At 32.1% G+C, this 17,415-nt stretch overlaps 1 protein-coding gene across 1 annotated transcript; it reads right to left on the bottom strand.

Annotated features, from left to right (window-relative positions):
- Positions 1 to 1,969: 1,969 nt before the first annotated feature.
- LOC139494752 (WAP four-disulfide core domain protein 5-like) lies at positions 1,970 to 15,887 on the bottom strand. The gene is made up of 8 exons (XM_071282950.1): positions 15,782 to 15,887; positions 9,497 to 9,596; positions 9,133 to 9,170; positions 7,729 to 7,840; positions 5,109 to 5,167; positions 3,469 to 3,565; positions 2,752 to 2,801; positions 1,970 to 2,152 (listed from the first exon to the last, which is right to left on the bottom strand). The coding sequence occupies exons 1-8, from the start codon at positions 15,827 to 15,829 to the stop codon at positions 2,150 to 2,152; spliced, it is 507 nt and encodes a 168-aa protein (XP_071139051.1). The 5' UTR covers positions 15,830 to 15,887; the 3' UTR covers positions 1,970 to 2,149.
- Between the last annotated feature and the right edge of the window lie 1,528 nt (positions 15,888 to 17,415).

Here is a 17,415-nt window from a genome sequence, read left to right as displayed (position 1 = left end):
AATAGTAAATTGATGGTATATACTGTAACTGTTCTACATCCTTTGTAGAAGCAAAAGTAAAATAACAGAAAAATACTTAACTCCAAGAAAACTTCAACACTGCAAGTCTATAATCAAATGGCATACTTGAAAGTTCAAACACATCAGGCGTATTGAAAATAACTATCATAATCCTGACTTCGTACATGCATTTCCATGCAGAAAATGATAAATTAAATCTGATTATATAGCCCGCTTAATGTGAATTATTTGTGTTATTTTCGATAAAAATATATAAATTGTTTTATATTATTATATTTTGTGTAAATAACGCCCAGTTTACATTAGGTACAAATTCCTGAAATGTGTTACATTACGCAGTGACATAAAGAGATTCATTGATTCGATATACTTTATTTAATATTTGGCATTTGCAAACCTGTATATAAATAGCAAAGTATCACAAAACAATATATATGTAATGTAGAGAGAGTGCCACACTCTCGTAATGTTTTGCATAAAAAAAAAAATATTAAAGGGGGTCCGTTGCTGACTGATTGCACGTTCTATCGATTACTTTACGTCTAAAGTTAATTGGAATTGTAAATCTTGGCTATTTACAAAACAGTCATTTTACCGTGTCTTTTTGCTGTCATCTTGATTGATATTTATCTTAAATGTCATATTTTATTTCAGTTTATATCATTTATTTTAATACATATCATATATGGGGTATTGTTTAAAAACAGATTGCATCTTATGAATTATTATTATACTCTTAACTTAACCAATGAAACACTGTAAGTGTTGATACATAACATCCTAATACATGTCCGAATGTAAAAGTTTGTTTTTTATTTGAAACTCATAAATCGAAAACAAACTGACAGTACCATGGCTTAAAATGAAAAAGACAAACAGACAAACAATAGTACACGTGACACAACATAGAAAACTAAAGAATAAACAACACGAACCCCATCAAAAACTAGGGGTGATATCAGGTGCTCCGGAAGGGTAAGATTCTGTTCCTTATGTGGCATTCGTCGTGTTGTTTATGAGGTAACAAATCAGGTAAAAAGTCTAAATCGGTAAGTCACATTTATAAACGGGAAGGGGAGTTTAGATACGACGCAGAACATATCCGATATCATTTGTGAAACGGATATTCCATAAATATCAACCAACTCGTGATGGCGTCCGTAAAATTTATGAAGAGATGATTTCAACTTTTTAGTCCTAGAAAAATATGCATACTAATGCATACAGCTGTGTAAATATTAAACATGATTACTACGCTGATCACTGCATATATGATTACTCTTAAAATGTACATTGAACAGCTGTTTTTTTTTAAATGCAAAGCTAGTGTCGATCAAATCTTATGATTACTATGTTGTCTAAATGATTTTTTAATCCAACTTTGGGAGCATAATGTATAAAAAGTTTACTCTTTCAATTATTGTGATTGTTTCCGCCATAAGACATTAGTATAACCATTCGTTCACATGGTAAACAATATGATGTCAGACGAATTGTGAATAAGTCTTAAACTAGATATAAAAGCCTGTCACATTATGCCTTTGTCCTGCTTTAGAAATTTTGGACATTGATAAAGTTTTGCCAAAAATACCAGGGGCATCGAATCTCATATTAAGTAAATAAAAACGCAAATTGTGATTATGATGGAAAGTTGTCTCATTGAATATCGTATCACATCTTATTGAATCTATTATAACGCCATGGCTAAACAGTTAAAGAACACCAACATACAACCAATAGTTAAAAATCGTGACCCAAGTAACTGACTAACACGATTCGAATGATTGGTTCAGTAAGATATTTGAATTTAAAAGGGTTTGTCTCTCTCATACATATGTTCATACACTATCTTGTTTTTCCCGATTGTACATCGAAAGAATGTATAAAAAAACGCAATAAAGTACACAAGATTCGAGGCATGCAGGATACAAAAAAAAAACAAACGTTATTTTATTTAATTTTCATTTATTCTTATGTTTTCTTGATAAAGTGTTCTAAAGAATAATACAAATGATATTTTTCAAAATTATATATAAGATGTGCAAAACGAGCAATTAACTGTCAATATTTTATGAATAGCCTGCTGGTTTCAGCCTCCTGCAAAATGTATCTTATCGTTCTGTTTCACTCACTGCAAAGGGAATAAAAAAGGTCTGATAAAACACAAATCTGCAAAACCGTTTATTTAAATACATTATCTCTGATTGGTTGTATGATAAAAAATTATATCACAATTTTCCTTACGTTTAAACCTTCTAAAATGTAATATGTCAAAACAGTAATTATATCGCTTAGATACGTCATCAAAGTGTATTGATGTGAATCAAATATCAAATACATAATCTGACAATACATCCCTTCTTGTTAGTGTTGCCAACCCGATACCAAAAACGACTAACTGATAGTTTACATTGGATAAAAAAATAAAATGTACCGTCATTGCATTTACTATGCATACACAATTCAAAAGTAATGTAAATTTCAGATTTCAGAACTTACACATCATTTATTTCAAATGTGAAAACAGGGATAATTTATGTTTTTATCTTATTCCCCGTCATGTAAATTTTATTAAGCCACCACTGTCTTATCGATAGAGCAATCGTATACGTTACCATGAATTTAATAATCATGGTACAATTAATAACCGAGTTTCAAGAAAACAATTTATAGGGTTTTAAAGGAAATTGATGATACATTGGACGAATTCGTTAGATTATGTTAACTTACATTTGGTTCTGTACATCCTATTCCACAAGTAACATCGCAACATATTTTACCTGAAACAATATGATTAATACTCATGGACGATTATAGCTATGGGATTCTTCATCACATCTTCAAAAAAAGACACCAAAACTAAGCATGATAAAACAGATACTGTCATTGGCATCGTAAAAAAGAATAATGATGCCGACTATAAAGATGAATGCCTACATGATATGAGACGCACTATTTATTCTTTTTTTTATATGCACTGACAGGACGCATGCTTTTCGGTTCCCCCAAATTCGGGATACATAACGATAGAGTTTAATCAACATAACGAGTGAACTCACAGGTGTTATTAGCTATAAAACAAGGTTTATTCCACCAATTTCTGCATAAGAAAATGTCTGTACCAGGTATGTTTGACAGTTTTGACGCGCGTCTGGCGTATTAAATTATTATAATCCTGGTGCCTTTGATAACTATTTATCAATTCGTTTGATGTGTTTAAATTTTTATTTTGCCATTTGATTCCCTACTTCTCATTTTAAGTTTTCCTTTGAGTTGAGTATTTTTTTTTTATTTTGCATTCCACAAATGATAACCTTAAAACTACACAGGAATCGATTTCAATCAAATACATAATTCTCAATTGTTTGTTGTTTCGCATTTCTATCTCAATAGTTGTGGCTACATTGGTGTATATCTAACTTATATTTAATAGCTGAATGTCCTTACCTTGGGTACATTCTTTATCATGACTACATTGATGAAGGTGACAGCGGGCGGCCTTGTTTATGTTGTTTTGAGAGGAAGAACACTGTGGTCGAGGCTTCTGTAATATATATTTTTTATAGATTAAAAGAAAGAAAAAATGCCAATTGGTTGATTTGAATTATCAATATTGTTGTAGATTGATTAATTTCGTCATACAAGTAAAAAGTCTAGCTAGCTTTAAAACCAGGTTTAATCCACCATTTCTACATAAGAAAATTTCTGTACCAAGTCAAAAATATGACAGTTGTAAACCATTCGTTTGATGTGTTTGATTATGGACTTTCCCTTTTAAAATGTCCTCAGATCTGGACTGTTGTGATTTGATGTCGGTTTCTACAAAATACACAAAATATCTAGCAACGAATAATAATGAATTCACAGTATGATGTTTTAAGTTTGATGAAAATCAGAATATAAGAAATATAAAAAAGAAGATGTGGTATTATTGACAATGAGACAACACTCCACAAGAGACCAAAAAAGAAACACAAAAAAAGAAAATCTACTTTACCAACCAGTCGTTTTGCCTTCATAATGAAAAACAATATCTAAGAACATGCATGCTAAATTGTATTTGTTTCCAAAAAAAAACAAAGCATATATTTATTGTTTAAACTAAGGCTTTCAAGAAACATGTACAAGGTATGAAACACATTGCGGTACAGATGGACTTACATCATATCAATTTTTTCCCGTCTTTAACATTAAAGGATTCATAAACAACGTCAACACTTTGTTCTATCTATCATGTTAAAGAATTGTACAAGAACTTTTGATCGAAGGATGTATCATGACTGAAATCTTTTTTCTTTAAAAATTTGTATTCATATAGGGATCAGTATTCCTTATGCTCCTTAAATGAAGGTACATTAATTGCATTGGTAAACAAACAATTCAACTTCTTTTTTATCAAGTTATAGGACAAAAGAGTGTGTACTGATTTGAAGAGCTGATAACCATATACTAAAGGAGAAATAGAGTTATTAATTGTTTGCAAAGGGCTGGTATCTATGAGTTTATTTACAACTACAAGGTCGATGCAGATTATAATTGTAATTTCCCGCGGGTATCACCAGTCCAGTAGTCAGCACTTCTGTTTTTACATGAGTTTTCATAGATATAGTCATAATCGTAAATTAACTGGACAAAATATTGATTTTTAAATACTAATGCTTTTTTACCTAAAGATATGATTACCTTAACTTATCTTTATTTTTGTTTTTTATTAGACCTTTTTTGTTGATTCGAGCGTCACCGATGAGTCTTTTGTAGACGAAACTCGTGGCTGGTGCAAATACAAAATTTCAATCCTAGATATTATGAGTTTATTTGCAAAGGTCTTAAAATCCGTTCAGTGAGTAAAATTTTTAAATCTTATTTCAACTTTTCCTCTTCACCACATTATTCTCTATTCTTTCGATAATAATTCAACACCCAACTATTCTCTATTTGTACTGATTTGTTTCGCTATTTGTTGTGTTCTTTAGTTTGCTTTTGTTACTCAAAATTCTTAACTTCTATAGCAGATATTTAACGATATTAAAATATAACATGAACACAAAAACTTAAACTTATCAAATCAAATGTTTTAAGCTACTCACCGTTGCGGGTTCTTTACACCGTCGCGATCCACATATATTTGGGCAGCATTTCTTTGTACCTGTTGGAAAAGGAATTACAATTGTATTAAATTGGTTTATTGCTGGTGTTTTAATGCTACATTTTCGCGCCAATTTTGGGCTTTTTAGTTGTTTTTTGTGTGTATTAAAACTAAACGGCAAATTGTATTGAACATTCAATGATTTTCAAATCATCATATTCAGTAATTGTCGTTTGTTTATGTGTTACATATTTATTTTTTTGTTCATGTTTTTATATAAATAAGGCCGTTAGTTTTCTCGTTTGAAGTGCTTTACATTGTCATATGGGGACCTTTTATAGCTGATTATGCGGTATGGGCTTTGCTCATTGTTGAAGGCCGTACGGTGACCTATAGTTGTTAATTTCGGTGTTATTTTGGTCTCTTGTGGACAGTTGTCTCACTGGCAATCATACCACATCTTCTTTTTTATAATAACAAAATAAATTTTGTAAAGATCCGTGGTTGCTCTTAAGTCCTTCGCCTCTTTGCCTTTGCCCTTTGCAACATGTAAACAATTCAAGGGAACCTAAGCAGACATAATACACATTTCATTTTTTCTATGTATTAAAAAAAATATATATAATGATGACTTATACTGCATTTACAATTCTCAGGCAACAGAATTTAAAGAATTTACAAAGAAAAAATAATTTAGTAAAAACACAAATCTTGGTTCCGAACATAGTCTCGCATAAACTCCCTCGAAGTGTGAATGTGAGGATATCCTGCTTTGCTTCATCCCCCACCATGTAAATTCATCCTAATTCTAAAGGTCACCTTTGAATATAACACATTAACATCAAAATTTCAGATCAAAAGACTTTCCTGGTATCTTTTAAATATATCTTTAACCACGAAAACATATCGGTTCTAAATAGCGATACTGAAACATCGTATAGTATCCAGCAAATAATTTGTGAAGGTGACTGTAAAACGAATGCAGTGTGGATTTCACTTTTAATGTGAATAATTTGTAAGTATATCATAAGGGTTGTATTTCACGGTCCTCGTTTAATTGAGGTAGTGGGTTGAAGTTCATAAGTAAGACTAAAGCTTATCTAGTTAACATATGAATTTGTGATTGTATTTAACATTTAAAGTACTTTTAAGGTATGTTTTCTTAAATGAATTTCTTGAAGAACGCTATAAGAATGACAACTGCAAAACATAACATACCGTATAGCGGATTATTTTCGCTGGGTTTAAATTGTCGCGATAATTTACACCACTGGGTCGATGCCACTGCTGGTGGACGTTTCGTTCCCGAGGGTATCATCAGCCCAGTAGTCAACACTTCGGTGTTGACATGAATATCAATAATGTGGTCATTTTGATAAATTTCCTGTTACAAAACTTTGAATTTTTCGAAAAACTAAGGATTTTATTATCCAAGGCATAGATTACCTTAGCCGTATTTGGCACAACTTTTGGGAATTTTAAATCCTCAATGCTCTTTAACTTTGTACTTGTTTGGCTTTATAAATATGTTGATATGAGCGTCACTGATGAGTCTTGTGTAGACGAAACGCGCGTCTGACGTACTAAATTATAATCCTGGTACCTTTGATAACTATTTACACCACTGGGTCGATGCCACTGCTGGTGGACGTTTCGTCCCCGAGGGTATCACCAGCCCAGTAGTCAACACTTCGGTGTTGACATGAATATCAATAATGTGGTCATTTTAATAAATTTCCTGTTACAAAACTGTGAATTTTTCGAAAAACTAAGGATTTTCTTCTCCCAGGCATAGATTACCTTAGCCGTATTTGGCACAACTTTTTGGAATTTTGAATTCCCAATGCGCTTTAACTTTGTACTTGTTTGGCTTTATAAATATTTTGATATGAGCGTCACTGATGAGTCTTGTGTAGACGAAACGCGCGTCTGACGTACTTAATTATAATCCTGGTACCTTTGATAACTATTTACACCACTGGGTCGATGCCACTGCTGGTGGACGTTTCCTCCCCGAGGGTATCACCAGCCCAGTAGTCAACACTTCGGTGTTGACATGAATATCAATAATGTGGTCATTTTAATAAATTTCCTGTTACAAAACTTTGAACTTTTCGAAAAACTAAGGATTTTCTTATCCCAGGCATAGATTACCTTAGCCGTGTTTGGCACAACTTTTTGGAATTTTGAATCCTCAATGCTCTTCAACTTTGTACTTGTTTGGCTTTATAAATATTTTGATATGAGCGTCACTGATGAGTCTTGTGTAGACGAAACGCGCGTCTGACGTACTACATTATAATACTGGTACCTTTGATAACTATAGAACAACATCGCCAACATTAATTCCGACAATCTAAAAACGCTCATGCAAAAGTATTGATAAACATTGAATCCGCAAAAATATTAACCGCCAAAATATTTCGTTTTCCTTTTTAAATAAAAATCGCGAAAGTTTACACCCGCGAAAATAACCTGCAATACGGTATTGATGCTGACTGTAATGATCAACATAGCACATTGTTGTCTCATGCATTGTGAACACCCTGTTTATTTTCCTCATTATACATCATTTGCATTTGCATTTCTTTTGTGTAAATACTGTGAAACAAGGTATATACCTGAACAGTCTGCATCATTCCCTCTACAATCAGAAATAAAGAATGCTCGCCCACAATAAGACGCTGGTTTGTCGGTAAAGGTGGGACACAATCCCCATTTGCGCTTTACTGTCTGAAATTATAATTGAAAAAAGGGATATCTATATATCTATATATATTAAATTGAACAGTACAGGTCAGTTGGACCTTAGCAGCGTTTTGTTTTGTTTTGTAGAATTGTTTATTGTCATATTTGTTTACGTGATTAGGGTTTTCCTAAATCTAAAGAAACACATCTTCTTCTATTTTTGTAATTGTACTTTTTAAAATTAGCGGATATGTAGTCACGAATATCTTTTACAAAATATACCAATCACAGATCTCCTAGAAATATTTTTTTGAACAATGACGGATAGGGATCATTACAGCAGTAATAAATATATATTTAAAAGTTAAAACAAAATGTCCACCTTGTACTGAAAGTAGAACGACAGTAGCACCGCAAAACGTTTTTTTTACGAGTGTGTTCTGTATTGCAAGAAAGATCATTTGGTTCCTAAGTATAGGCTTCTTTTTTAACAGTTTTGTTCACGTATCGTTGTCAATATAAATAGAATGTGATGCGAATGTCATACAAGTATGTTGTTAAGCTAGCTTTAAAAACCAAGTTTAATCCATCATTGTCTGCATAAGAAAATGCCTGTCCCAATTCAGGAATGTGACAACTGTTATCTATTCGTTTTGAGCTTTTGATTTTGCCATTTTATTAGAAGCTTTCCGTTTGAAGTTCCATCGGAGTTCAGTACTTTTGTGATATTTCTTTTACATTCAAAAGATTCACGCGTCATTTTTATGACGAGAATTGTTTTCTTTCCGTAAGACACATCGGAAACAGCGCCTTCTTTTTTGTCTTCCACATAACACATAAATACCAGTAGTTAGTTCAACATCGGAAAACTATGTTGCCTTTATCTATGCAAACTTATCATTTAGATATTATGAACCTGTTTATCCTTCGGAATTTTGTTGTTGCCTTTTTTGGGCCATTTTTTATTTGTTTTTGACAAAGAAACGAAAGAAACCAAAGGTAACCAAAACTCACAAGTCGAAAATAAACTGATAACACCATGGCTAAAATGAAAGAGACAAACAATTATAAGCAAAAAACAACACAGAAAACTAAAAAGGATCCACACAATCATATTGAAACCTGAGTGTGATCTCAGTTCCACCGGATGGGGATGCAGATCCTGTTTCACATGTTACAAATTCGGTAGATCACATCCGGGGAAAACGGGCGGGATAAATTATGGATTTCGATTTATTCCATGAATGTTTTATTATACTTCGATATGTCAAGACCAACATTTAAAACGAATGCGACAATAACCCTTACTTTTTGTTACCTAAACAAACACTACTTACACATTCTTTTCCACATTCTTTGGGGCAGCACATCGAATCTAGAAATATAAGAACAACAAGAAACAATAGAATCGAAGGAAATTGAAATATGTTTTTCAAGTACTAATAGTCAATGTTTTTATTCTTATTCTTAAGAATTAAATGGAGCATATTGCTGATTTTTCCAAAAGTATCGGATTTATATTTCACAATAAATATATCACAAACACATTTGTCAGAATTGTGCACAAAGAGACAAAACCGGAATGTAAAATAAAGTCTTTAAAACGACATCTTCATATCTTCATTTTTTTATGATTTACATACTATATTGGTTTATTATTCAAATTTATCCTAAAGATTTAAAATATATTTCTAATCTTACCGTGTCCACATTCGCTATCTGTCTGACATTTATCCGTTTTGGGTAAACCGATACATTTTCCTGTTTGTTTTATCTGTGGACATGGTGGATTGATTGCTAACTGTATAAATAAAGACAAGATTAGTGTATTAAAACATGGTAGATGGATTGCTTACTGTATATAAAAAAAGACAAGATAACTGTATTACACTTCTGACATTTATCCGTCATCAATCATATGATATCATATTCTACGTTTTGATTCAATACATTTTCCTCAGTTTATTCGTTTTCAGATAAAGGATCACATGATAATATGCTGACATAGAACAAAGGTTGAGTTCAAAAGTTGTTTTTTTTTATAATATTATAATATATTTCTAAAGTTGTTAATATATGAGCACTTTTTTGACGTATAAGGGGATCATTCAGGAGAACAAAACAAATAGATGACATCGAATCGCGTTATATTTCTATCATAAATGTTTTACGTAAATAAGGATACTTTTTAGCACAAAAAAAATATCACTTTTTCGACAAATGCAGAAATTGCGACCACAATATTAATGAGAAAGTATGGTCATTTAACTCTTTATATGTGTCTATCTATACTTGGCCATTTACTTTATAAGATTGCGCATCGCTGGTAAAGGTCAATATTTAAAAAAAAGCATTTCAGACGAACTTAACTTTTAAAGTGTTATTTTTATTTGCAAGATGCCATTTTCATTCCAGTCTACATGAACTGCGAATGTTTGCCATCCCATTTCCCACACGTTGTCAATCAGAATTATTTTATCATCACCATAACTATATGATATTTTAACAGTTCATGAGTTGTTTAATTTTGGAAATAATACTTGCTTGCACCACTGTCCTTTTTACAACTCCAAAAGACACGTTTAGGGTCATGAATTGGAAACGGGTTTATTTCTCCAACTATTTTCAAGCTGGTTATAGAACAGACGTTTAAAAAGCACATAATCATATATATCAAACTATGTTTTCATCTCTATAAAAGATCCTAGCACTAAGTAGTTCAACTCGTTGAAAGAAATATTGTCATGCAACAAAAGACAAGTTTTCTTTGAAATTCATCGGCTGTTAGGAATATCAGCGTAATTTTAAACACAATTCTTATAAAACTATGTATAAAATATATCCTACATTTTTCATTTGAAACTACAGAGCAAAGGCTTACATCTTGTAAGTTGAAACATGGATAACACTTTGATGGGCATAGCTTTAATTGTCAACTACTTTCGGAAATTATGATCCTTAATGTTCTTGAAATCGTACTTTGTTTGGCCTTTTATCTTTTTGATTAGTGTGTCAATGATAAGTCTTTTGTCGATGAAATGCACGTTGACTGTAGCGTTCATAATTGATCCGAACTATGTCAACGGCAGTGGTAACACATGTAGTAGACCAACTTATGCATAAACAGAGATTATTTCTAACGATTGTCTGATTATATTTGAATTTTAATGAGCTCTAGCAAATACAGCGGTTTTAACTTACTTCTTAAATTCAGGCAATTGATATCCATGTATTGTACCTTGATGGCTGTTTATATAAAAAACAAAATAAGATGTAGTATGTTTGCTAAAGAGACCATTATTTACTAGGGAGCAAACGATGACCAAGTCAGGAATACGACAGTTGTAAACGTCCGCTTGATGTGTTTGAGCTTTTGACTTTGCCATGTGATTAAGAACTTTTAAAAAAAAAAGAAATACTTAATGATAGGTAAATCAGACTAGAGGATTCCAGTTCTCTAGTTTCATCAACGTAGTGCTTTTAAAAGATTGTCCGTTAATTTTTTATGTTTATGGGTCATTAACCCATTTTTTAGAATTCTATAAGATTCCTGTAATTTTTTTGCATACCTTTTGAAAATAAAAAATAAAGAAATACTAAAAAAGTTCGATATCAATAAATAAATATATAAATAACGGAACTCAAAAATTGGAGATTCATATTTTATTTAAATACAATAAGAGCAATTTAAAGTTAAACGGGAAATGCTCATGTCTGATTTACCTATCATTTAGTATTTCTTTTTTTTCAAAAGATTTTGTTTGGCGTCTTTGTAAGATTCATAAAGTTGGGCCAAATACAGCTACGGTAATCTATGCCTGGGAAAAGAAAATCCTTAGTTTTTCGAAATATTCAAAGTTTTGTAAACAGGAAATTTATAAAAATGACCACATTATTGATATTTATGTCAACATCGAAATGTTTACTACTGACTGGTGATACCCTCGGGGGCGGAACGTTCACCAACAGTGGCATGGACCCAGTGGTGTAAATAATTATCAAAGGTACCAGGATTATAATTTAGTACGCCAGACGGGCGTTTCATCTACATAAGACTTATCAGTGACGCTCATATGAAAATATTTATCAAGCCAAACGAAATGTTGACTACTGGGCTGGTGATACCCTCGAGGACGAAACGTCCACCAGCAGTGGCATCGACCCAGTGGTGTAAATAATTATCAAAGGTACCAGGATAATAGTTTAGTACGCCAGACGCGCGTTTCGTCTACACTACACTCATCAGTGACGCTCATATCAAAATATTTATAAAGCCAAACAAGTACGAAGTTGAAGAGCATTGAGGATCCAAAATTCCAAAAAGGTGTGCAAATTACTGCTACGGTAATCTATGCATGGGATAAGAAAATCCTTAGATTTTCGAAAAATTTAAAGTTTTGTAAACAGTAAATTTATAAAAATGACCACATTTTGGATATTCATGTCAACACCGAGATGTTGTTTACTGGGCTGGTGATACCCATGGGTATGAAACGTCCACCAGCAGTGGCATCGACCCAGTGATGTAAATACCAGGATTATAATTTAGAACGCCAGACGGGCGTTTCGTCTACATAAGACTCATCAGTGACGCTCATATAAAAATATTTATAAAGCCAAACGAAATGTTAACTACTGGGCTGGTGATACCCTCGGAGACGAAACGTCCACCAGCAGAGGCATCGACCCAGTGGTGTAAATAATTATCAAAGGTACCAGGATTATAATTTAGTACGCCAGATGGGCGCTTCGTTTTCATTAGACTCATCAGTGACGTTCATATGAAAATATTTATAAAGCCATACGAAATGTTGACTACTGGGCTGGTGATACCCTCGGGGACGAAACGTCCACTAGCAGTGGCATTGACCCAGTGGTGTAAATAATTATCAAAGGTACCAGGATTATAATTAAGTACGCCAGACGCAGACGTTTCGTCTACACAAGAATGCATATGATCAGTGACGCTCATATGAAAATATTTATACAGCCAAACAAGTACAAAGTTGAAGAGCATTGAAGATCCAAAATTCCAAAAAGTTGTGCCAAATACAGCTACGGTAATCTATGCCTGGGGTAAGAAAATCCTGAGTTTTTCGAAAAATTCTAATTTTTGTAAACAGAAAATTTATAAAAATGACCACATTATTGGTATTCATGTCAACACCGAAATGTTGTTTACTGGGCTGGTGAAACCCTCGGGGACAAAACGTCTACCAGCAGTGGCATCGACCCAGTGGTGTAAATAATTATCGAAGGTACCAGACTTATAATTTAGTACGCCAGACGGGCGTTTCGTCTACATAAGACTCATCAGTGAAGAGCATTGAGGATCAAAAATTCAAAAAAGTTGTGCCAAATACAGCTACGGTAATATATGCCTGGGAAAAGAAACTCCTATTTTTTTCGAAAAATTCTAAGTTTTGTAAACAGGAAATTTATAAAAATGACCACATTATTGATATTTAAATGGGTTGCAGCAAATATATTTGCATTCAGCTTTACCAAACGACCATTTAATTGAATAGGAAAACTTGTGTTTAGATAGTGTGGAAGTGTAATGTAGAGAGTAAAAAAATCTGTGATATGTTTGTTAACTATGTGACACTCCGTGGAGTGGACGTGAATGTAGATGAATTTAAAATTTCATTCTTAAAATTCCTGTAGTATTTATGGCATACCACCACCACAATGTTGGCTATTTTGTCAGCCGGTACAAACACAAACCGCTTTGAAAGTTCTTGAAGTTTATTTCTTATTCTGGAAATAAGTGTATTATGTACTGTATTATTTACATATTTTTTGTACTTCTAAATTATTTTAAAATGTGATATTTTTCTATCTACCTTATTCATACATTTATTTAAATAAGAATCAAGAGATTTTATATCAGATTTTCACGTTTACACCACTTTTCACAAAACGAGGAAAGAGCATCTTAGGTGACTTGACGACACTCTTTCCAATCTATTTTACATGAAGGACGATATTTTGGTCCTTTTTCAAAAAGTTTTTAACCTCTCTGTCCTGGGCGATATTGAGGTCCCCTGTAATAACATGGCCATAGGGAACATGTCTAAACTTCGACGATTCACAGTTTCAAGTTAAGGGAGTATTATTTTCTATATTCACGTCTGATGTAACCGACGTATAATTAAAAATTAAACTTCTGCTGTTTTTTTTGTATGTGGATGAAATTATAGGTGGTTCTATGTTATCAAAATAGGGAGGTATACAGTTTTGAACGATAGACAGTGGTAGAGTAATTAAATATACTAGATAAGTTGATAAAATCAATACCTCTGCTAATATATTCAATTTTCAGAAAATGACGTTAATGATCTTCAGGTTTGTCGATACGCGGGAACAGCCTATGGTGGCAAAAAGATGTAATTATACGAGAATATTCATACAGTGGACTGAAGAAATAGATGGTGGCACACTCTTTGAAAATATTGTGTAATTTACTGATGGGTATTTTACCCAGTTTACATAATAATTGATGCCTACCATTGTTTTTTAATATAGATAGGAGATTACCAAGTGTATAATTTATACGATGTTTAACTCGTTGATTTCGATTGATACGTTTCCCATGAGACCTATTATTTCGTTTGTTTTTTTATAAAATATTCATGATATCAATAGAAGAAGTAGTAAATATGTTCCCTTGTCCAAATATATTGTCATTTAGATCCAGGGGATAAACTGTTTGAAGTCGTTTAATCCAAGACAGTTCTATAATTTTACGGGAATCTTCAAATTGTTTATGCGACTGCCCTTGTTGTTTTTGGACTGGTTCGAGCGGTTGAAATCTAATAAATTTAATATTGTGGTTGTGTGTTACTTAAATGTTGATAAATTATACTTTTGAATTTCTTAAATTTTCGGAAGCGGTATAGATTTTCCTGTGTTCGTTTAAAAAAACTCCCGTCCTGTTTGTCCTACATATTGTATACCACACTTTGGCTTTGTTCATGTAAACAGATAAATGAGGCTTTGGGTTTGTCATGTTATGTCACAGGAAAATGAAAGCGAAAAAACTCTCCCCGTTCACTGTTGACCTTATAGTATTATCAGAAGATAATCTAGAATAGGTTTGTCATTTTCTGGCATTGCACGGAAATATTTGTGGATATACACGTGCATTTTTATTGAATAATCTGGCTGCAGCAGCATTGCCACCTTTAACACAATTATAAAAACTGCTAAATTTAGATGGGGAATTTCGATTGACGGCGGTTGAATTAATATTTGGATAAGGTTTTTAGAGCACATGAATATCCTTGAAAGATTGATGTTTAGTGATTTCTGTCCATTTCGTAAATCATGATTATTAAAAGGGTTATGAGAAGTAAAAATGAGGCCGAAAGTCATAACATTGAATTAAGAGTTACAATAACGGAAAATATACACAATTTATAAAACAGTCGAAGAAATCCTATTAAAACTATATTCAACAGCCCGACAAAAAATGACGTAATATAACAAAACCGACATGAAACAAATATAGGTCCGATAAATTAGTAATGACGTAGTGAATTTATCTATAACAGAAAACAACAAAAATCTTTTAACAAAAATTAGCACCTGTTCGATTCAAAAAATATTTTTACCATGTAGTGTATTAATTTTGGGACACATCATAATTTATGACCTTTTCAAACTGGACCAGTTCACTAATTTATCTTAACGTAAAAGGAGTTTATTTATTTCCGTATACGCTGCAAACGCAGGATTAAGAAAAAGAAAGCACCATTTTATAATTGTAAATGAATACGTTGTTCAATTGGTAGATTCTTTTTATTAAAGAAACATTTTCGAATTGATACGTACATGTACATCTGTTTTGGTACTTGAACACACACTTTAATTCGTATTATGAGAACGTAATGATCTAAATAGATACATTAAATCCATCAGTACAGTAATAAAAGGAAGAACATTACGTTTATTAAAACAGATATTAGTATTTATATAACTTACATGTAAATGAATAACACAAAGTATCAAAATCACAGCTGACCACATCATCGCCGCGAATGTATATGTAAACAACGTCTTATACTTATAACTAGTAGAAATAAAAACGGTATAAGTGTGAAATTATTTATATAACAAAAAATGTAATTATTTCTGAATGCGCATAACACTTGAATGCATATAACATGTCGTAGTAAATCATATTAACCTGATTAATGAACTACTACAGCATGTGACATAAAAGAAAACAATCCGGATATTTTACAGCTCAACCTTTCCTTAATTAAATCTTATAACTATTAACAACAGATTTTTTTAACGAACAAGAAAACCTGATACCGGACCAATGAAACTATTTTGAAGAAGAATATCATACAAAACCATGTACAACAGACAAAGTACATATATCATTTGTCATGAAGATGTTTTCAAGTTATTCAAATGAAGCAGCTAATACTGTAGGTTTAAAGAAGATGTGGGATGTACGTCAATGAGACAGGCATCCACTAAAAATTAAAGCTGAAAGAAAACAGTCTGCAAAGCAAGTACACTTATGTTGATAGACAGAGACAAGGGTGATCATGGAAATGATGAAAAAGCTAAACCTCAACAGACAATTATTTGTTTATCAAAACATACCCCTGATAGATAGTGATAGTATGTACTGACGATTTATTTTAAAAGGACAGATAGGTTCACATATTATCCTGTTTACGCATTGTAAAGGATGATATTGTTGTGAAATCGTACATTAACCTGAATTACTTGCAAACAAGGACATACACATTGCGAACGAAAACTGTTATGACAGTTAAATTAAATGAAGAAATGTTTTTTAATTGTCGGGTAATCTGAAAACAACAAGGATACATCTGGTACGTTTAATGAAATGATTAAATATATTAAGTTCTCCTGATGTACGTATGTTTCTATATAATTAGCTGTATCCATGTAGTGTACTTATCGTAACAATAAATGCATATACTAAATAGAGCGTTAAACATTGATGGAAAAATATCGATCTTTGTTTATAATTTATTTTATTAATTAGTGTTTTGCATTTTTATACATTTATTTTAGACCTATCAAATTCTTTATCATTTTATTCTAGCCATTAATATTTATGTCGAAAGCGAATCATACACACATTAGCTTCCGTCGTCGTCAACCTTTAGGTTACTTTGTGGTAAATCATTTTCAGACATAAATGAGTTTTAACAATCGTTATTAAATTTTATTAAATTTTGAAGGAGATTATTGAAATATTTATTTTTCATTTTCCAGTATTTAAGTGATATATGAACTTAACTTCTTTTCACAGTTAACAGTTAGATACAGTTTAAAAGTCCATACAATTTCGGATTCACATTATTCACTTAGCGTTGGCGAATGTTATGAATTTCTTTGAAGCTTTGGTAGAAGCTAAAGCCTCTTAACGATAATTAAATAATTTCTGAAGCATTATCTCCAATTTTACTGGTAGACTGGATTTTTTTCAGTTATCATTTACAGATAATCTGACATTATAAATATTTTATTGTTTCGAAAAGGAAAAACAAACACCTTAAAAGGGCATTTAAGTTTATGAAATTATACATTTTACTTGTCCTCAGTTGATATTGCAATTGCAGGTAATA

Source organism: Mytilus edulis, chromosome 11 (genome assembly GCF_963676685.1).
Source record: "Mytilus edulis chromosome 11, xbMytEdul2.2, whole genome shotgun sequence".
NCBI lineage: Eukaryota > Metazoa > Mollusca > Bivalvia > Mytilida > Mytilidae > Mytilus > Mytilus edulis.
The sequence above is the reverse complement of the archived record's forward strand: the minus strand, read 5'-3'. Positions and strand labels throughout refer to the sequence as shown.

Excerpts from the sequence above, each read along its gene's own strand:
- LOC139494752 (XM_071282950.1), bottom strand. The coding sequence starts at position 15,829 with ATGATGTGGTCAGCTGTGATTTTGATACTTTGTGTTATTCATTTACAT. Across the intron at positions 9,597-15,781 it reads TTTGTGTTATTCATTTACAT|TTAGCAATCAATCCACCATG; the intron begins GTAAGTTATATA and ends TTATTTATACAG. Across the intron at positions 3,566-5,108 it reads GGTGTAAAGAACCCGCAACG|AAGCCTCGACCACAGTGTTC; the intron begins GTGAGTAGCTTA and ends TATATATTACAG.